The sequence below is a fragment of the Mesoplodon densirostris genome, chromosome 14 (genome assembly GCF_025265405.1).
Source record: "Mesoplodon densirostris isolate mMesDen1 chromosome 14, mMesDen1 primary haplotype, whole genome shotgun sequence".
Classification (NCBI taxonomy): domain Eukaryota; kingdom Metazoa; phylum Chordata; class Mammalia; order Artiodactyla; family Ziphiidae; genus Mesoplodon; species Mesoplodon densirostris.
In genome coordinates, this window is record NC_082674.1 from 73,670,483 (window position 1) to 73,692,809 (window position 22,327).

At 44.4% G+C, this 22,327-nt stretch overlaps 1 protein-coding gene across 2 annotated transcripts; it reads right to left on the minus strand.

The window, feature by feature from the left end:
• Positions 1 to 2,302: 2,302 nt before the first annotated feature.
• LOC132502204 (lipoyltransferase 1, mitochondrial-like) lies at positions 2,303 to 8,519 on the minus strand. Of its 2 annotated transcripts, none has more exons than XM_060118053.1 (2): positions 8,308 to 8,519; positions 2,303 to 3,527 (listed from the first exon to the last, which is right to left on the minus strand). In XM_060118053.1, the coding sequence occupies exon 2, from the start codon at positions 3,524 to 3,526 to the stop codon at positions 2,405 to 2,407; it is 1,122 nt and encodes a 373-aa protein (XP_059974036.1). In that variant the 5' UTR covers position 3,527; positions 8,308 to 8,519; the 3' UTR covers positions 2,303 to 2,404. The 2 variants fall into 2 exon arrangements, with proteins under 2 accessions (XP_059974036.1, XP_059974037.1); XM_060118054.1 differs by lacking the exon at positions 8,308 to 8,519 and adding an exon at positions 7,939 to 8,260.
• Positions 8,520 to 22,327: the final 13,808 nt, after the last annotated feature.

Genomic DNA, 22,327 nt, shown 5'->3' on the forward strand with positions numbered 1-22,327 from the left:
TTTGTCCCAGGAGCAACTTGAAAAATCCCCTTCCCTTACCCTGCTCCCATTTTGAGATAACCAGCTGCAGCAAAACCCTGTATGTCCACCCCTGCTCCCCACAGCCACTCAGAAACAAGGATGGGATCTGGATCCACTGAGATACATGAAAGGAGAAGATCTCCTAAGAGGACTGAAATTAATGTGATAGCCAAACACTGGTTGTTTCAGGCGAAGATGTCTGAAGGTCTCTGAGTCCTGAAACCCCTGTTATGTGTTGAATTGTGCAAACCGCAGGCCCCCCCCCCCCCCAAGAAATTCACACGTTGAAATCCCAGCCCCTGGTACCTCAGAATGTAACCATATTTGGAAATAAGGTCTTCAAAGAAATAAGTTAAAATGATGTCTTTAGGGTGGCCCTAATCCCACATGACTGGTGTCCTTATAAGAAATGGACATCTGGACACAGATACGCACACAGAGGAAAGACTATGTGAGGGCACAGCAAGAAGTTGCCACCTGTAAGCCAAGGAGACAGGCCTCAGAAGAAATCAAACCTGGGAATTCCCTGCCGGTCCAGTGGTTAGGACTTGGCGCTTTCACTGTTAGGGCCCGGGTTCAATTCCTGGTCAGGGAGCTACGATCCCACAAGCTGCCAGGTGTGGCCAAATTAAAACATAATTTTTTAAAAAAAGAAGAAGAAACCAAACCTGCCGTCACCTTGATCTTGGACTGAATAAATGACTGTTGTTATTTTAAGCTACCAAGTTTTGGAGTGGCTTGTTACGTAGCAATAGATAACCGGTAAATCCGTATTACTCTCCTGCCTGCTCCACTTCTCATTCCTCAGGGCTCAGCTTCAATGTCAGGTTCCTGATCGCTCTAGCTAGGGAGCCCGTATTGTCTAACTGCCTGGACTTTTCTTTCATACTTTTCTCATTTTGTAAGCATTTACTGATTTCTTTCCCTAGTTTTAAAAAACTCAAGTCTTGACCTATTAATGGGTCATAAAGTCAATTTTTAAAGAAATAAAATTGAATATAAAATATCAGATAAGTAAGTAGTAAAGGATAAGCATCGTATTGTGAAACTTGTTAGGTATAGGCAACATATGTGTGTGCTGGTGCACAGTACAAAATACATTTTTTACTCCAGTTTTTAAAAAGTTTGAAACCACTACTATAAACTGTCAGTTCTTAAGCTCAGTGAGCATGTCGCTTTCACTCACCATGAACATCCAACAACTAGCAAAGTACCTGAGTAGACACTCAATAAACATGTAGGAACTACTGTAGAAATAAGAGGAGTATGTGAGTGAACTGTAGAGACAGGAAATGGTTGGCAGTGGTGGTACCCTTTGAAGAAGTTTGGCAATGAAGTGATGGAGATAAACAGAGTAGGAGATAAACAGAGTAAAGCCTTGAGCAGGAGTCTTCGGGAAAGGGGAGACATGAGCATGTCTATTCACTAAGGCTAAAGATCCAGTAAAAGTCGAGAGAGTTAGGCAAGATAAAGGAGATAAATAACTGACAGTACATACAAAGCACAAACAAGCTGGAGAGGAAAAAGCCACAAGCCAATTCTCAAGCCAATTCTTTGAGATTGAATGAAATGAGAAAAGTTGAAGTAGAGAACATGGGGGCGCTGAAGGAGCTCATTTCTGAAAGCCTCCACTCTCTCAAGTTATAAATCAAGGTTTGCGACCAGATCAAGAGTAATGGAATTCTGAGCTTAGGAAGAGTGGGAACATTTATGAATAAGGCCTCTGAAGAATGAGGGGGAGTCAACGGGTGAGTCGAATCTGGCACCAACAGAACAAAGAAATACAAGTTGAAAACTATAGATGATGTGAATTTTCTTCTAGCATTGCCTGCCATCTGGGTATAGGAGTGGAAATCAATTGTTGGAAAAAAAAAAAGGGTGGCTATGATAGGTCAAGAGAAACAAATGAGAATGCTGGTAAGAAGTGGAGTTGAAGCAAGAGACTGAGGAAAAGTTATTGGCTTAGAAAAGTGCAATAAGCTTGATTTAATGGGAGAGGATGGAAGGATAAGGAAACAATGAAATGGGAGAATTTTAGAGTTTAAGGTATCAGGTGGCAAGAAGCTGGGGTTATATTCCCTAGTGGTAAGAAAGAGAACTAACTCTGAGGTCAGAGTGTCCCATATGGTATACAACCCCAAGATGGTAACAGAGAAAGGAGGTGAAATACAGATGCAGCCAGGTATTAAAATCAATAAAGACAGAGAGAGAGTATCTTAGAGGTCAATGGAAAATATGGACTAGGATAGGTGATAGACAATTTCAAATAGGGAGAAGTTACTGAAGGAGACTAGATCTTTTTTATTTTAAGAGACATACAATGTACTGTAGACATTTTAAATTCTCTCATTGAAACTGTCAATATTAAGAAATTTACTTGGAATCACATTATTCCCTTAATTTTTTCACAGAGCATATTCCATTTACTGTGTAGTTCATCATCTTCTGGACATGTTCTATGTAATATACTTGTAAGCACAGTCGTTTCAATTGGGCAAAATTTACTACCAATAAAACCTGAATTTAACTTGTCACGTATTTCCAGCGGCAACCAATGGTCAGGTGCTTCAATATTACAGATTTCAATTCTTCCGTTCTTTATGTCTAGGAATACTTTAATTTCCAAGTGTGAATGTTCATATAACACAGTGAAGGAAGTGTTTACACTGAACTTTGGAGTTTTGCCATATATCCACTCCCAGGCCTGTAGTTCTTTGGCTATGCTGTTTATTCCAGGAAACAGCGTCTCGTCTGTTGGGTTTATTAGGTGAATGTGATTATCGATTTGATGAGATGCAGCATACTCTGTGGCAATAGCATTTATCACTACTTCACAGGTCAGAGTGGGATCTTTTTCCATAGGATTTTTTACTAAGGCAGGTGTGCTCGCAGTGGCAGTGCTCCTGATCCCTTGGTAAGGGCTCTTCAGCAAAGATGACAAGAAGGTCCCATTGGTACTGCATAGCAAAGTGCAGTGGTGATAAGCAGCGGTCTGGCCAATCTTGGAAGCTGTTCCTGAGATTTTAAACTGTCCATCAAGGAAAAGGTCAAACCTTTTGGTAGCCTGCACATCCAGCTGCGGCTGGACAGCCTTCAGAGCTTTAACAACTAATTTTAGATTTTCCATCCTATTGTACTTTTTTTTGGTTGTAAAAAAAGTCAAGTTGATGTTACCCATATCATGGTAGACTGTTCCTCCTCCACTTCTCCTCCGAGCTAGTTTTACACCTTCTTCTCTCATCAGATTCAGGTTACATTCCTGCCAAGGGTTCTGATGCCGACCAATTACAACAGAGGGAGAATTCCTCCAAAAGAAAAGAACCGGCTTGGCTTCTAGATTCATATGGTCATGGATCCAGTCTTCTACAGCCAGGTTTTGGTAAACATCATTGGAAACTGACTGCAAAATGAGCCCACTTTTAACTGTGTCTTTAAAACCAGCTGCTGGGACCTTGAGGTTACAAAGTAACTGGAAGCAATTCTTCATTGAAAATGGGATCAGCATGCTTTTAAAAATGGAAGACAAACAAATTAATGATTGAGAAAAAGAAAATTAAATTCTAGTTTGTAGCTATCAGTTCTTGGTTATTTAATCCAAACTTATTTAAGTATCCAGTCTGGTTGCTTTTCTTGCCTTTTAGCCTTATCATTAGTCTTTAGCAAAAATTGTACAACAGAGTACTCAAAGGAAATAAATCAGACAAACCTCAAACTGTTTTAGTTGAAGTGGAATAAGGGCACAGATTTTTCAAATAATAAAGCTGAAAATACATTATGTAATATATCTCAAAGACAAACAAATTATTTTGAATTCACAGGTAATACACATTATTTGAGAAAAATGAGAAAATACAGACAAGCAAAAAGAGCAAAATAAAAGAAACCATAACATGACCACCCGGAGATAATCCCAATTAACACTTCAGTGTGTACCCATTTTTTTTATGTGCATGTGTAAAATACACACACACACTTTTCCCCACCAAAAGTGGAACCATACTCATTTCATTCAATGCTAAACCTATTTTTACATCCGTTTTAATGTCGTGTTACATTCCATTGTCAAGATAACACCACCGTTTACTCAACCAATCTCTCAGTTTGTAAGTTTAGATGGTCTCTAGTTTTTCTATGTTATTAACAATGTATTCATGAACATCTGTCTGAAAAGCTTTAATTATGTCCTTGTAGTACATTAAAAATAATTCCTATTTAACTTTGAGATACATGTTTACTGGCAGCCTGTTTTATTTAGATCAATATTAAATTAGGATGGACCCCCTGAAGTCAGGGGAGAGGTGGTCAGAGTAGCAAGGTTAAATAGAAAGGCTAGGAACAATTTTATTATGTTTTGACACTTTACACATTATTTGTGTTAGCAGTGCTGATGAAAAGGCTGAAAATACTAGCTATAATAATGAAGTATTTTGACTAGTTATGGTTGTAAAGAAACCATTCTATTCCGATTTCAGTTCTTAGAATGGTCATAATTTTCCTTTAGGTTAAAGACCTGGGAAGGACTGGGTTATTAAAGCCCAGAACTAGGCCACATTCTTTTGTAGTTATATCCTAGATGCACAATTCCTAGGGTAACAAGTCTTCATATTTTCATCACTCTTGACATATCTTGATAAATTATGCTACAGAAAAGCTGAACCAATTTACACTCTATCTAGAAAGGTCAGGAGAGGTGTAACAGAGGAAGGGATACTTGAACTGAGTCTCGAAATCTGATGTTTTTTACCACGTTGATGGGTGTAGCATGTTCCAGGCAAATGCAAAGACAGAGAGTCCTCCAACAGTAAGGCATGTCTTGGGGACTCCCTCCTCAAAGGACTTCCACTACCAGTCTTCCAGCTCCACTGAAATCTTTGGCTGTGCTGTCCTAGGAAGCCTCTGCAGCCAGATGCCGTTTCTTTGGTTAAACTCTTTGTTCTTGGTTCTGTTTGACCAAATTTGATACAGTCCCTCCTTCACTGAACAAATGTTTATGGAGTGCCTACTAGGCACAAGGTAGAATAAAGAAGGGGAGGAGACAAATTCATGTAATTCTAAAGCATTTGGCCTTTTTCTAAAAGCAGCTGGATCTAGTGAGGTGTTTTAAGTGGGAAAGTGTTAAGTCAGCCATTATACAAAACTGCTTCTGCTGGCAGTGTTGAGCATGGATTAAAAACAGATAGACTAGGGGCAGGGAGGCGGTTTAACCGACCCATGCAGTTGTCCCAGTTAGAGATAATGAGGGCCTGAACGAGGGTAGCAGACACTGAGAAGGGATGGACAGGAGAACATTAAGGTCACAGACTGGTCCTTGCCTTCAAGGAACTCACTATCTAGTGGGAGACACTAAAAACCAAGGAAGGTGATAATTAAAATACGGTGTCATAAGTGCTATGACAGGGTAAGTACATTAGAAGGCCATTTAACCTTCTCATGATTGGAAGTGACATTGAAGTTGAGACATAGAAGGGGTAAGGAAAAGTATTCCAACAAAGTACAATAGCTTGGAGGAAAAGAAGACCCATTCAAAGAATTCGAAGAATTTAATTCAATTGGCTGGTATTTAAGAGTGCAGGAATGGGGAGCTGCAAGAGATAAGGAGGCAGAAGTAGAGATCAGATTATGAAGAGACTTAAAATACACGTTAGGGACTTCCCTGGTGGTCCAGTGGTTAGGACTCTGTGCTTTCACTGCAGGGGGCATGGGTTTGATCCCTGGTCCGGGAACTAAGATCCCACAAGCCTCCAGCCAAAAAGATCCATGTTAAATACTTGAACTTCACCCTGAGGGTGATGAGGAGGTGCTGAAGAGTTTTACAGATGTATACTTCAGAGACATTGCCTAGAGATTTAAGCAGGGAGAATCTTGCTATTTGGTCATTGGTTCAGTGAGGGTGACAGAAAGAAGTCAAGGGTCCTTTATGGTATGATTACGAGCCAGCATTCAAATCCCAACTCTGTCTCTTCCCAGCTAAGGCAGATTAGTTGACTTTTCTGTGCCGCAGATCCCTTATCTGTAATATGTGGGTAACGACAGGACTCATATCAGGATTAAATGAACTAATACATGTAAAGTGCTTTTAAGAGTGCCTGGCACATAGAAAGTACACAGGATGTTACCTCTTTTATTCATTTTATGCATACCCTGACTTCTGGCCTGGGAAATGGGTGGAAAGAGGTGACATTTCCTAGGACAGATTTCATAGGAAGAGGAGATATGGGGTGAAGATAACTGGTCCGTTTTGACTGCATTGAACTTGAGAGTCTTTGGCTACCAGCAGCCAATGGCACAGAGCTGAAGAGATGGTAACTAAGGGCTCCAGAATTGATCCAATTAATGTATTAATAGTGCTCAAAATATCTGTATTCATCCAGGCATTGTGGATACGGTGTGAGTGAAACACAGCAAAGATATTAATTCAAGAGAGCTTGCATCTACTACGCAACAGACATTGTTCTTGGCACTTGGGATTCATCAGTCAACCAAATCCAGGGAGGTGATGAGGACCATATGAAAAAGGAAAGGGAACGTAGGAAACGTGTATGTGAGAGGAACTGGGCTGCTATTTAATTTAATTTCATTTATTATTTATTTATTCATTCATTCATTTATTTTGGCCACGAGGCATGTGGGATCTTTGTTCCCTTACAAGGGATTGAACCCATGCCCCCTGCAGTGGAAGCACCAAGCCTTAACCACTGAACCGCCAGCGAAGTCCCCAGGCTGCAATTTCATATAGGGTTGTCAGGCTAGGCTTCATCAAAAAAGTGACCAAAAAAGCAGACTGAGAGTAAGTCAGAAAGAGAAAAACAAATATCGTATATTAACGTATATATGTGGAATCTAGAAAAATGGTACAGATGACCTTATTTGCAAAGCAGAAATATCAACAGAGATGTAGAGAACAAACCTATGGACACCAAGGGGGAAAGGGGGGGTGGGATAGATTGGGACTGACATATATACACTACTATGTATAAAACAGATAACTAATGAGAACCGACTGTATAGCACAGGGAATTCTACTCAGTGCTCTTTGGTGACCTAAATAGGAAGGAAATCCAAAAAAGAGGGGATATATGTATACGTATAGCGGATTCACTTTTCTGTACAGCATAGACTAACACAACATTGTAAAGCAACTATACTCCAATTAAAAAAAAAAGAGAGAAGCAGACTGAAAGTCAAGGGAGTTAGGCTGAGCGCCTACTATGTGCCAGAAACTGTTCTAGGCACCTGAACACATAAACAAATAGGACCCTGTGAGGATGTAACATTTCCACTGAGCCTCGTAGGACAAGAAAGAATCACACACAGAGTGAGAGAAAGTGGGAACACAGGGATGTCTGAGAAAACCTGAATGCCAATTTATTAATTTACAAAGAGAACTATAGGCTATCAACCGGATATTCAGATCGGCCTGTCCAACTACCCTCTCATCATAAGTTTGCTTGGTGAATACTGAATCCGGACAAAAGGATGGAGTTATACGACTTCACTGTCTGGTGGAATGAGCCTTGAGGAAAGCGCCTCTCAGCTCCTGGGCTCCGGAGAGATCCCACTGTTAACGCCAGGACACCCTGTCTCTCCCAGAGGAGGCCTGGATTCATCCGGTCAGGCGCACCTCTCTTTTACTCCATGCTTCAAAAACAGATCAGACCTCCAGCTGCATGATGCACAGTCTTTTTTTAGTTGTCAGGATACTGTCAAGTCCTGAAGGCCTGATAAAATTTTGTCTCTTTAACTTGGCATATCTCTACTCTTACCTTTTAATTATTCATTTTTATCGTTTTTGAATCAGAGGACAATCATATTTCCATGTTCAGGGGTTGGGGGGACACTTCTACCACCACTTTGCATTTACCAAACCTGCTTCTCCATCATCGAACAGAAAGCAAAAAATAACAGGACCCCACCTACCCTCCGAGGCAGGCCCAGCGCCTTCAAAAAATCCTCCCCAAGTTTTATCTTGCCATCTTGCCACCTCTTAGTACATAACTTATCCAGTCTCAGGACAGCCGTGTGCCTGTTTGATTTCGCCTTTTTGCTTCTCGGTGGGCGCGCACAGGGCTGGCACCCAACATGTCTAATTTTTTGACCCTCCAGTGTTCCGGATAATCCGTTCCTAACCGTGGAGCTAGGTCTTCCCAAGCTCTGACCGGACACTTGAGGGCGTGCAGCGCCAGCCGTGCGCACCGCCCCAGGGTCTCAGGTCCCCGCCCGCTGCCTGTCCTCGGGGCCCACGCTGCCTGCCCCGCCCCGCCTTGCCCCGCCTCCGGTTTCACGCACCTGAGGCTTCCGGTCGCGGCCAAGCAGCGCGCGGGCCCGTGGGGGAAGGACGCGTGCGACCCACAGTCCCGTCCTGCTGCGCACGCAGCCGACCCGCCCGTCACCCCGGCCCGCGGGGGGCGGGGCACCGGAAGCGTTGCGTGGGGGCGGCGCCGGGGGGTGCCGGAGGGTCCTTCCGACCGGCCGAGCTGGCGCCGAACCAGAGGAGAGGCAGGGACGCCGCCCACGTTCGAATAATAGTATCAATAATATCGAAAGTCCTAGAGCCCCGGGGCAGATGGAGGTTCCCTGCGTGACAGCCCAGAGCGTTAGCGGGGAACAGGTAGGAGCGAGGTTGAGTCAGTCTGGAGAGGCGCCCGCTTGGTACCTAGAGCAGTCGGGTCGGATGTTCTTTACTGAACATCCAGGCATTGCGCGGGGCTTTGCACGTCTCATAGTCCAAAGGCAGGCAACTCCACTTGGAAGGGGACGAAACTAAAATCGGTTTTAAAAGATAAATGGCATTTAAAGGAATAAACGCTGGTATTCCCAATACAGAGATGGTAACAGGTAGGAAGAAGTGGGTCGGAGAACAAACACACTTGAGGGCAATGAACGTTACCACTTGGGGTGTCCCTCGGTGCAGCTGGCAAGAAAATTCTTGTGGCTTAGCCAGATGGGAAATTCCCCCGACAGGCAAAGTTCCAGGTAACTATAGCTGCGTAACAAACTGCCTCAAACGCCAGTGGCTTAACACAACGATTTATTCTAACATGTATATGGTCAAGGCTTGCTCACGTGGCTTCCTTCATTCAGCACAGGCTGGCTGAGCGGGGTGGTCCAGGACGGCCTTATTCACACCCTTGGCGGCTGGTGCTGGCTGGCTGATGGGGCACCTCCGTTCAGGGCTAGCCTTGGAAGGAGCACTTTGGCCACATTCTGTGGTCCAAAGCACCAGCAAAGGCAGCCCAGAGTCAAGGGGTGGAGAAATGGACCCCACCTCTTGATGAAAGGAGCCCAGAGAATTTGTGGTCATCTGTTTCAGTCTTCCACAGAAATCAATCTCTCTTTTGGCTTCGAATAGAAACCATCAAGACTTGCATCTTGGAGTAAGAAGCTCCAGTGTTCACAATTTGGTGATGCCGATACGATGACCAGGGCTCCATATAAAGCTACAATAAAGACACAGTGGCTCCTTATTTATTTAGTATTACCCTCTTGATTGAAGTCACTCTGAGTAATTAGTCTTTCTTGGATTATGCAGGTGGGAATGGATTCCGTGCATAGTTAGTCCCAGTAGGAGTTTTCCAAGTTCTCATTAAAAAGAGCCACGCAATTCTGTTGCTCTTTGCTCATATTACATCTTTCTAAATTCCATTTCTCTGGAATCTGAGGTGGTACAATTTTTTCCCCCCTAATTTCCTACCGAAGTGTATTTCAAGAATGGATCCGTCCTCCCTGCTCCTAGACTTCCATCCTGTGGTCATCCTTAACCCCTCTCCTACTTCTTCAGCTTCTCCACTCGATCCTTCTGCTGACACTCAAACACAACCTCCATCTCATCTTCCATCTCTCATGCTGTCTACTCCCCTTCAGAGTTGAGCTTCTTTGTGGAGTTGCTACACATCCAGTATCCACTTCCTCACTTCCCATTTGTTTTCCAACCTACTCCAACATGGATTCTGTCCTGTTATTCCACCAAAAGTGCTTTTTGCAGGGTGAGCAAAATGGGTGAAGATGATTAAAATGTACAAACTTTCAGTTATAAGATAAGTAAGTCCTGGGGATGTAAATGTACAGCATGGTGACTATAAAAATACTGTACTGTATACTTGAAAGTTGCTAAGTGAATATATCTTAAAAGTTCTCATCACAAGGAAAAAAAAAACTATGTGTTGATAGATGTTAACTTCTTACAGTGATCACTTTGCAATATATATGAAATCATTATGTTGCACACCTGGAACTAATATAATGTCATATGTCAATTATATCTCAATTAAAAAAATTTTTTTAAATAATAAAATTCTGTAAATCATTAAAAAAGTACTCAAGGATGATGGAGAATTAGGTCAGCTACTTACTCTCAAATGGTTGGGAGGAGAGGGAAAGGCATTTGTACTATGCTTGCAACTTTGCTGTAAATTTGAGATTGTTTCAAAATAAAAGGGAAATAATATATGTTAGGTGTCTGGCATTGTAATAAAGACTGTGAGCACCCCACCCAGGTCCCCTTTACCCTTAATTCATCATCCATTCTCCAGCTGGTGTGAATGAAGGAGCTAGCAGGCACAGGCACACCAGAGTGATTCACCCTGCCTCCCTGCCCACCAGCCTAACGACTTTGGCTTGGAGGCGGCAACCAATGCCTGACTGGCCTAGGGCTACCATAGTCCCACCTCTTGCCTCAAAGTGGGACAGTGGGACAACTCTGCAGTATAATCCCTCCAGAGCACCCTGTGAGTCAGGCCATGAATTTATCTGAGCGCTCATTCTTCGATGATTCCTTCTGCTTCCCTGACTCCCTTACAGGCTTACCTTAAAGAGCACACTCTCAAAAATCATGTGCATCTGGGTCCTTGTCTCAAGCAGCTTCTAGGGAATCTCAACCCAGCCACTTACACAACAGCTCAGTAAATGATAACTATTGTTACTGGCATCAATGACACCACCATTAGATGCAATACCAATGCATGTGTTATAGGTCTTATCTTATAGGTATGTTGAATCTAAGGTCTCCTAACATCCTTATTTCTCCGGAACTATATTTTTATATGGAAAGTGTCTCATCAGAAACAACGGCAGAACTCTGAAAAATGTTCACTTTAGGATTCTGCTTGTAGAATTCTTCCATAAAACAAATAAACACCTAAGTGAGGCTGTTGTCCTGATTAAACTTGTTCCATTCCACCCCTTCCAGGAAGACTTTGTGGATTTCCATTCCCAGGTGTGCTGCTAAAACTATGGCTTGGCTTGGATTTTGGGATTCCAATTCTCTGATGTCTTAGCAGCAATAGTTCTCAATCAGAGTAATTAATGTTTGCGTGTGTTATCATCTCAATGACTGGATTGTGCTATGACATTTGACATCCTGCAATGCATGGGGCATCACATACAATGAAGGACATCCCAAATTCAGCGTCCAACACACTATCAAATGTCCTGTTGGACATTCATGGAGGTGAAAAACCAGTCTGTAAATATTTGAGCCAAGACCCTATTAAAGAAAAAAGTGGTTTTGCTAAGGTCACTAGTGCCATTCATGTTGCTAGATCCAGTGGACCTTTCAAGTCCTCATCTACACTTTCAGCTGACTGCCTCCACCTTAAAGACTTTTGTGGGCAATCTTGACATTATCCTGTCTTGGTTTTCCACCAACTCTGCCAACGCTTCAGTCCCCTTAGCCAGCTCCCCCTGCGCTGCCCAGCTCCTAAGTGTTGTAGTTGCTTTGTCTCACACTATACATTCACCATAAGCAACCTCTTTCATTCCCATAGCTTTAGATACCATTTCTGTATACAACTTCAAAATTTGTATTTTTTAATTCCATACATAGAACTGTCTGCCTTAGAAACAGGTATGCCCAAAACCCATGCTCCCAAGCTCTTTCCCCCAGGGAACCTCCATGCATCTAGCTTTTTTTTTTTTTTTTTACTAGAAATCCTTTCTTTGTGACCGCCTGGAGGGGTGGGATGGGGAGGGTGGGAGGGAGGGAGATGCATGAGATAAGGGCTGTGGGAACAGATGTATATGTATAACTGATTTACTTTATTATAAAGCAGAAACTAATAAAAAAATAAAATAAAATAAACTTTATCCAAAGAACACATTATTTACATTTAATATGCTCATTTATCTAGGAGACCCAAAAGAACCCACAGATAGACTAGCAGGAACTAGTAAGACGGTACAACAAGGCACACACATACAAGATCAATACATTTTAAAAATCAATCAGGCTCCTCTACACTGGCGATAACAAATTAGAAACTGTAAAAGAAAATAAGAAAAAAAGATGATCTAAAAATTGTCACAAGAGCCATATAAATTATTTAGAGCTAAGCATACGTAGAAGGAAATATAACTAACAGACTGAGTACGAACAGTTAAACTCCGCCCAACCCAAGGTTAGGAAAAGACTGTTGTTACTTTATGAGAACAGACCCTCTTCTTAAGGAGCAGATCAGTAAGTGAGAGTGAATCAAAGAAACACAGCATTTGAAAAGTCAGCTAGTCCAAGCCTCTTGATCGCACGTACAGAAGCTGAAGGCCAGATAGGTTGAGTTACTTGGTAAAGGGCCCAATGTCCTGACTCAAGGACTAGCATTTTTCACTCATTCGCAAGACACAATCAAATGCAGTACCTTGGAAAGAGATGGGGAAAAAGTGAAGAAATCAATTATATAGTTCCTCATCTTTAAGTACAGAAATAGCCGTGACAAAATTACACGTATTGAGGGAAAATTGAAGTGCAGAGTTTAAAATGTCAATAATCCACAGGGAAACTGGAGACCATTTAAAATATTCATATTAAATCTCTCTAGAAAAGACATTCAAAGATGTCCAATCAAAATGTGAATTTTATAACAGACATGGTATGATACAATTTATAATAGATATGGTATGAACCTTTCCCTTTCACGGGAAAGGTTCGGCTGGGAAAAAGGAATTGTTCTTGAAAATGGGGCCTGTGCTATTGCAGACACTGTGCTCAACCCAGGTCCACCGAATGCTCTGATGTCAGCACTGAGGTCACAGAATTCCGCTGTGCGCCTGGCAACCTTGCAAACATAACAGCCCTGGTGAGCACTAGGCAGTACTGCTGGTTCACTAAGTGGCACAAGTTTTTCAGCCATTTAGGAGACTTGACTATTTTTGTTTGTATTGAATCATTTCAACGGATTGCCCAAGAGCCAACAAGGGCCAACCTGTAGGGAAGAGGAGGAGTTGGACATCTCTTGAGGCATCTTCTAAGGGAGACTTCTAGTTGGTACCATGAAACGGCGACAAAAGAGGAAACATCTGGAAAATGAAGAGTCCCAGGAAACTGCCGAGAACGGAGGAGGTATGTGGGGGGCAACTTGCTGGGGCACATGGGTTTCTGCCAAACTAAACCTTCTCTTGGATGGGGGGGACTGAGAACGTGTCACCTGTGAAGCAGGGAGCGAGAGACCTCCTCTCACTGATGCTGCCGTATCCATCCGGAGGGTCCCTGTGATGTGAGACACAGAACGGCCAGATGCCCCTGGGAGAAGGGAGGTCAGCTCCGCTGGTCTGGGGACTCTGTCCTGAGGCTGCCGGGCCTGGAGCTTTGTCGGACTCACAGCAGGCTGCATCCTGCTTGCACAGACCTAGAGGTGCAGCTTTTCTCAGTCCCCGATTTCTCTCTTATGCTCTTGGATCTTTCCCTGGGGTCATGAGGTGGGGGATGTGAAGGATGCAAGGATGCTGAGAGAGACCCATGAGTTGCTTGGCCTCTTTTACCAAAGTGGAAAGAAAAGCCCCATGAGTTGAAGGCCCTGTTGAAAAATATCTTGACAAGTGGAATGCACTTCGAAAGAAGATTTGTTTGTCCAGGGATGGTGTCATATTGAAAGCAAGGAGGTTTTATTCCTTCAACAGGAAGAATTTCCCAAAGGAGATCAAGGGAAGGGAAGGGTTTTCCAGAGACTGAGACCGCGTGGGCAGGGGTGAGAAATGGCCTCAGGGTCCTGCGGGGAGCTCTGAGAGCCACGGGCCACGGGGTGCCTGCGTGCATTAAATGTAGGCGAGTAGCTTGCCCTGGGACAGGGGTGGTCACCCCAGAGCTCCAGCTAGAGGCCTCTGCCCCAGATTAGAGCCCAGTAGCTCCTACCAGGCCCAGGGCCCTGGAGACTGTAGGATGGGCCCTGGGAATGGAGGTCTAGACAGCAGGCAGATTTTCAGGCAGTGGCTGGGACAGGCTGGGGAAGGCAATGACTGCCCCTGACCATTCAGAATATTTTGCTCTATGTTCCTGTGTGTGTGTGTGTGTGACTGTGTGTGCGTGTGTGTTTGTGGTAGTGCAGAGATGAGCAGGATGAATGGGGGTAGAGTGCTTATCAGATATAAAGTCTGCGTGGTAAAGTTCTTGTCACCCTGCCTGGACCTGGCTGACACTCGGTGTACGTAAGAGTGTATACAGAATTCTTGTTAGGGGTGTTTTATGAGACAGTAACTCATACACCCATGTACACTCTGATACAGCAAAAATATCACACACCCCACATATAACTTCCTTAGTAAACCACACACAGCACATGGAGGTATATACACGCATCCCTCCTATACTACGTTCTCATACAACCCACCTGTACCACAATCCTGTCCTCCAACACCAAACACTGGAGATGAAATATGTATATAGACACACACACTATATACATAGGACACACACACACACACACACACTCTATATATATATGTATCTCCTCAACTCTCGCACAAACACAGCTAACTTCAGCCATCGCTAAATACCTCTATAAGAACCAGTCACGAGTCATACACACCACACTTATAACACATTCTAGAGTAATGCCAGACCCGCTTTCTACAAACCACAGTAAACCACAGTCTCACTAACCCATGTCAGGGTTGCCAGAGAAAATATGGGCTATCCAGTTCAATTTGAATTCCAGATAAACAACAAGTAATTTTTCAGTATCAGTATGTCCCACATATTGTATGGGCCATACTTACATTAAAACTAAGTCAGGCCAAATACTGCATGGGAATACTTACACTAAAAAATTATTCTGGGTTTATCTGAAACTGAAATTTAACTGGGTGCCCTGTATTTTTCTTCGCTTAGTCTGGCAACCCTTATATACTTACCACCAGCTCAGGTTTTATATATTTATTGTATTCTTCTTTAGTCTGTGTCTTCCACTACTAGAATGTGCAGCATTACCAGAGACTAGAACAATGGAAGAGTGCCAGATACACAGGAGTAGCTGCTTACTCAATCTTGGTGAATGAATGAATGAACACACACCATAAATACAAGCCACACCATGTAATGAGGAAAAGTTACATGTCCCAGAATTCCTGACTTGTGAACAGAAACCATGCACACAAAGGCTACAGACACAGATAAGACACATCTGCACTGTTCTCCCCATGCCAACCCCACACTTACCACAGACTTAACTGATACACATCACTCACTCTTCCCACATACTCACAGTCACCAACGAGGCCTACAGTACCAACAAGACAGTGACAGAGTAAGTACTGATTGGAATTAAATACTGGAGGATCCACTGGGAACCACACTCTCAACTGTGTGTATTCACTGCACCTGACACGTGTCACACACTCAGTAAATATTTGTGGACAGAGGACTGATGAACCCACCCTGAGCCTTTCATTCCTCCCTCAGGAATCTCGAAGTCACAAGAGGATCCCCCTCGGCTTGGATCCACTGTGGTGGCCCAAGGCTGCAGCCCAGGGGCAGGGGAGGTCTCCTCTGCCCCTAAACACTTCTCCTGTGCTTCTTCTCCGCGCAAGCTCATTCACGCCGGTAAGGGCGCGGGGCTCCTCAGGTGAGGGGGTGCTTGGCTGTGAGGCAGGAGGCACACAGATCCCAGGGAGGCTGAGAGGAAACCCAGGGTCATCAGAGGTGATGAGGGCTCTGTGGAAGAGCCTGGGCAGGATGGCTGAGCTGTTCCGAGGGCGTGGATCCCAGCTGAGTCAGGGGTGGGGGGCGGGTGTGAATCCTGGTACTACCATGGTGGGGAAGTCCAGGAGCAGGGGCCGGAAAGGTCTGGGCTTGAGGTGGAGGGAAGAGGGACCAGATTAAGCATCTTCAGAGGAAAATGTAGGGTTTCTCTTTGCCTTTGCTTCCAGAGAAGGACAGAGTTCTGCATCATATACCTCCAGCCTGAGAGCAGTACCATCCAGCTCAGGTCCACACAGCTCACACACACATGCGCCCTCCAGGCACAGCCCTTCTCAGTGCACACATGAACCCCAAGCACGTGATCCACAGTACTCTCCTCCTGCACCACAGCCCCATTCCACAAGGAATGCACCACTGATATTCCCAAACTCACACTCCTCGTCATACACGCATCCAGCCGCATCCCTCACATACCACAGTCCTCACCACTGTACTCCAGACCCGTGTATACAGACACTGCTCCAGTATCCCCCAACCCGCAGATGAAAAGCGCACAGATGACAGCAGATACACCACTGCCTCCTACGGCCAACAGACACCAAGCTCACGACAGAGCTACGTCATGCAAACGTCCCTCTCTCGTCTACCACACCTGCTCCCTCAGCTTCCGGCATGGCCCATGCATGTTATTATGTTTTTAATTTCCTTTTTCAGGAATCCGGAGATCACATCGAGACACTGCCCAGCCTACCGCACCCCTAGCCCAGGTTCAGGAAAAAGGGGAGACCGCTCCCCCATTACACTGTGTCTCCTCCTCACCCTCTTCACCCTGTAAGAACGATCTGCACCCAGATAAAGAGGAAAGGGGCATGAAAATATACTACATGCAGGTACAAGTGAATAAGGGTGTCGCTGTCTCCTGGAAGACAAAGAAACCCTTGGAGTTGCCTGAAAAGCAGCTGAGGATAGAAGAAGTGACCCTTCCTGAGGATGCGTGCACAGTAGGCACTTGCCCCTCTGATGTGTCCACCGAAAACCTCCTGTCTGACAGTGAGCCCACTGGGGAGGAGAAAGAATATGAGGAAAGGGCAGAGCCAGGCAGCCCATCAGGGTCACCTGCCATCGAGGAGAGGGCCAAGACACCGGACTGGATGGTGACCATGGAGACCGGCTTCAGGTGCATGGCCTGCTGCCGGGTCTTCCCCACCTTGGAGATCCTCCAGCAGCACGTGAAGGGCGGCGTCCTCGAGGGCTTCAGCTGCCGTGTCTTTCATCTCACCATGGCCCAGCTGATGGGCAATGTGGAATCCGAGATCACCCCGAGGAGGACGAGGAGGACGAGGAGGACGAGGAGGAGGAGGAGGACGAGGAGGAGGAGGTAGAAGGCCCCATCCCGAAGAGACCCCGCAGGCAGGCTCTTTTCTCTCCTTTGAGTTGCAAACAGCAACTGAGATTCATGGGACAGAAGATCCTGGAAGACGGTGTGGCTGTCCCTTGGAAGAGGTAAGGCTTGAGGCTGGCAGTCTTCTGAGCCTATGTCACGAGGGCCCAGAGGAGTCTAAGGGAAGGGGCCGCACACATGTGCTGGTTGACCTAATGGCTCTGCAGTTGCATCCGTTGGGACACACCCAGCACTACCAAAGGCGTTGACCTCTGTTGACGTCAACAAGAAGGTGGAGCCTTTTCCTAGGCGTTTTCTCAGGGTCTGCACGATGGACCTCAACTCTTAGAGGACGTACTGCCAGCAGCTCCTTCTCGGCAGAGAGAGCCAGGAGTGGTCTCAAGAGAGGACAGGGGCCCTTGCAGGACCAGAACTTTGAGGTCTGAGAGCCTTGGGCCTGAGCCGAGATCTCACCCGGACCACTGGACCTAGCCTTCTGTGACAAAGGGGAATATGAAAGAGAGTCACGTGGAAATGAGGTCCCCCGAGATATGGAAATGTTCCAGAACCTCCGTTGCGTGGTCGTTGATCTGGAGCCAAGCTCCCTGTGGTGTGTGTGGCTCTGAGCATTAAGGCGACGCTGGAGGGTGACCCTGACCAGCAGAGCTTGGAGTGCTGCTTGTCTCTTCCTGTTCTACCTCAGCTGTTTTATCCCTTCCAGGGAGAAGAAAGGACCCTCGGGATAGTTGGTAGTAAACCAGGGTATATCCTCCCTCAAGGGGACCCGGCCTGCCCTTCATTCAAGATGCTCTGGAAATGGGAACTGACTCATGTTATCGAATTGGCTGAGGGAGCACAACTCCCATGTTGATTCCGGTCAGACATGTTCATCAGACCTAGAGCTTTTCTCCTGATTCAAATCAAGTAGGCTATTAGTAGACTTCCCATTTATTTCAGCCCTAGAGATAGCACATGAGCAAATATAAAAAATCTCTGTGTATCAAAGCATTCTAATGAGCCCTTTCATTTTGCTGTTCATCGTGAAAAACACGCTCACTTTATCTCTGCCAATGAAGTGTTTCCACTTGACCGATGATGCCCCACGATCCCATTAGCCTCACGGAATTTAGGGAGTCCATTATGATGACATAATTTCCCTCTCATTCCTGGCCTGCAGAGAAGAGCAGCTACAGAGCATTCCAAGACTGCTAACGCTCCCCTCACCAATACGTTTCTTAAACCTCTGGCAAAGGAAGTGTCCTCTGAGCCCTCCCAGGGCACATAGGGGGTTTGGGTGAGCAGATCTTATGTGATAAATCCACTCCAGTGGTCTGGCATTCCTATGCCTTTGTAAACCTTCTACAGTGGTGGTTCTCAGCTGGGGACACTTTTGGTCCCCCCTCCCAGGAAATATGTGGCAGTGTCTTGAGACTTTTTTTTTTTTTTTTTTTGAGGTACGCGGGCCTCTCACTCTTGTGGCCTCTCCCGTTGTGGAGCACAAGCTCCGGACGCACAGGCTCAGTGGCCGTGGCTCACGGGCCTAGCCGCTCCACGGCATGTGGGATCTTCCCGGGCCCTGGCACGAACCCATGTCCCCTGCATCGGCAGGCGGACTCTCAACCACTGCGCCACCAGGGAAGCCCCTTGAGACTTTTTTCTTTAAGGAGCTGTGTTATGAATGAGCCCCACGTGGCTGGTGCACACGGATGTATCAAGGCACTTTTTTTTTTTTTTTGCGGTACGCGGGCCTCTCACTGTTGTGGCCTCTCCCGTTGCGGAGCACAGGCTCTGGACGCGCAGGCTCAGCGGCCATGGCTCACGGGCCCAGCTGCCCCGTGGCATGTGGGATCTTCCCGGACCGGGGCACAAACCCGTGTCCCCTGCATCGGCAGGCGGACTCTCAATCACTGCGCCACCAGGGAAGCCCTCAAGGCACTTTTTATTGTTACAACTAGGGTGGCAGGGAAGAGTATGTGCCACTGGCCCATCTTACATTGCACAGGACAGCTCCCAACAACAAAGAGCTATCCAGTTCAAAATGTCAGTCATGCCAACGTCAAGAAATTTTGCTACAACATACTTAGAAAGTCCTGGCATTTTGACTTTAGCATACGCTAACTTTGGGTACAGGTTTCAGTCATTTGAGCAAACTGTTGAAGGCATTCCCAGGTAGCCAAGCTAACACGCTGAGTCTGGAATGGGTGTTGAATGCACTCGTATCAACAAATCCAGCCTAACCCAATATTACATTACTCCCACCTGCTTCAATACCTACAAAATCCACACACATTATTTCTCAGGTTTCTATTGATATAAATTATAAAATTCCTTATTTTAGCAGATAGTGTCTCCTCATGGTCATCCTTTATACCCGGTGGGTACCCACCCCTTCCCTGCTCCCGTCCCCATTTCAAGGACTCTAGTCTGATTACTAGGTCTGGAAAAACGAGAGGTAGTGGAGGCAAGTCTTGAGGATCCACAGACCCCTGCAAGGAAACTATCTCAGAGTAGAGGCAGACTTCCTTCTAATAGCACAGCAGGCTCAACTAAGAGGTCACAGGTCAGAGGTCACAGGCCTCAGCTTTGTTGGAATCTGCCCATATATTTCCACCTCAAATTTCCAGGATTCTACTCCTTCCCACTGATGCCCTATGACATAAGACAATCTACAAGGTTGTGAATCAACGTGTTGTCATTCAGCCACTGACTGAATTTGACTTTGGATCCCCTTAAAAAAATAAATAAATAAAAAGGAAGGAAAGAAAGATAGAAATGCTGATTATAACAAGTCCCCCAAAGTGTTGCTATGTAGCCAAGCTCAAAGCTAAGACAGAAAATCCCCAACGGTAAAAATAGATTTCGAGCTCAAGCTATCAACTGGGAGTTGAAACTGAAGGCCCTACAAAGGCCAATGGAACTGGATACAAAGCTAAAGATTTAGTCTTTAGCATAGATGGGAGTCAAGGTTAGAGGAAGCCATGCACTGGGAGTGAGTTGTGAACTACTCAACACTAAGAATGGAAGAGCAGTTCTTTCATTGAATGTGAAGAAAGAAACAGGTAGTCCCTAGTTGCTACCACTGTCTTTGAACCAAACTAAAGAACGAGGTCAACCAGAAGGGCAGATATGAGAATCAAAAAGGAAACCTCTCTGGAATCCTCACTGAACCAAGTCTAAGTTCTGCTCTACTTGTGGTCTTTCACTTACAGAGACAAACCTTTTGGGCTTACCACAGGGATCAACAGACTTTTTCTCTGAAGGGCCAGAAAGTAAATATTTTAGGTTTTGTGGGCCATCAGTGCTCGTCACAACCACTGAACACTGTCAGCACAATGGAAAACACTCAAAGATGGTAAATAAATGGATGGGCCAATAAAGAGCTTTTATGTTCCAATAAAGCTTTAAAGGCAATGAGCCAGGTTGGGCTCACAGGAGGTAGTTTTCCAGCCCTTGACTTAACTCACTAAACTACAAATTACCTTGAGAGTTGGTGGTTTGATATCTACCAAACCAAACCAAACAAGAGAGCCCTAGGATTTCTGACATCTAATGCAATGCAATTTGAGGTAGCATGGACTTTACATACACATGTGAAGGTGTGGTCTAGGAAACCAATCTTGGAAACCTGCCTCTCACATTAAATACATCTTTTGCTGAGTAAAGCCCTTTAACCAAGTAAGTGTTAAACATCAGTGAAATGACTAAGAAGTAGGAAATGGTATGCAAACCTCCTCCTTAACAACTTGTTCCCATCATTCTAGGTTTCTTCCCTATGCACATTTTTCCTTAGGGAATCGTTGATAAATTTTACCTCTAAAACTTACCTATTTCCACTCTCTATCTTCAGGATTTGCCCAATCACTGTTACTTTGTAAACAATTTTAAAAAGTTTTTTGGGGGGTAAATTCCTTTTTTCCCACAGCTAATGGTTCTCTGTGTCATAGTGTCTGGAACGACCCAGCTACTTCTCCAGTCAGACCAAGCACTTGAAAGGACAAGCCGGTACCCCGAGCTATCCATCCATTCACCCAGTAAGGAAGCCTGATGAGGAGAACTAGGATGTGTAAATTTCTACTGTTGGAATTAAAACAGAATATTCTGGGCTGCATGGATTTATCCTAAACTTCAAATGCATTAATTATAAATATACCGTTACACTGACTAATATTCTGTATCTTTGAATAACCATATACATTTTTTCTTTTTATAACTGATTTCTAGAGGTCTATTCCTTAATTTTGACCATATATATGTATACCTCATGATGATAGGATTTCTTACTGTGAGGGATTAATACGTTCTTAGTAATTTTTAATATTATATTTTACATTACTTTACTACCTATGTTACTATAAAAATAACAGTATTTTACTGGAAAATTGATGCTCAATGAAAAATTTTAAATATGGAAGTTAAATGTGGAAAAAATCCCTGAAAATCTTGCCACTGTTTACATAAGGGTGAATATCCCTTTACAGATGACAGGATGCATTAACACACACACATACATGTTTGATTAAGGTATGTGATGTACCTACCTAAAATACATTAAACTGTTACATGCTTCTGTCATTAAGTTTAAGCCATCATTTTAACAGACCTGTTATTACCTAAGTATCTTAAAATATAAAGACATTCCTATTGAATATTTCACTTTTACAAAATTTAGTAACATTGACATGCTACTCACCTTTTCTATTTGAATTTCCTAATTATAAGGTCCTATTCTGTGATTTCTATATCAAAGGGACGCACGTTCTATGTTCTGATATGTACTCAGCAACTTCACTTTGAAAATCAATTTTTCAATCCACCGCTAGGAAAAAGTGTGCAAGTCAGTCATTGAATAAATATGTTTGATGAAATTACCAAATTTCAACAAATAATTTTTTTCTTTTTATCTCAGGCCAGAGAGGAGTAAGGAGATAGAGAACTTGACAAAAGTAATCTACTTCAAACAGCCTCTTTTCTCTACTTAAGAAGTCTTGATGAAAGTAATGCTAAAACCCTTGGGAGACAAT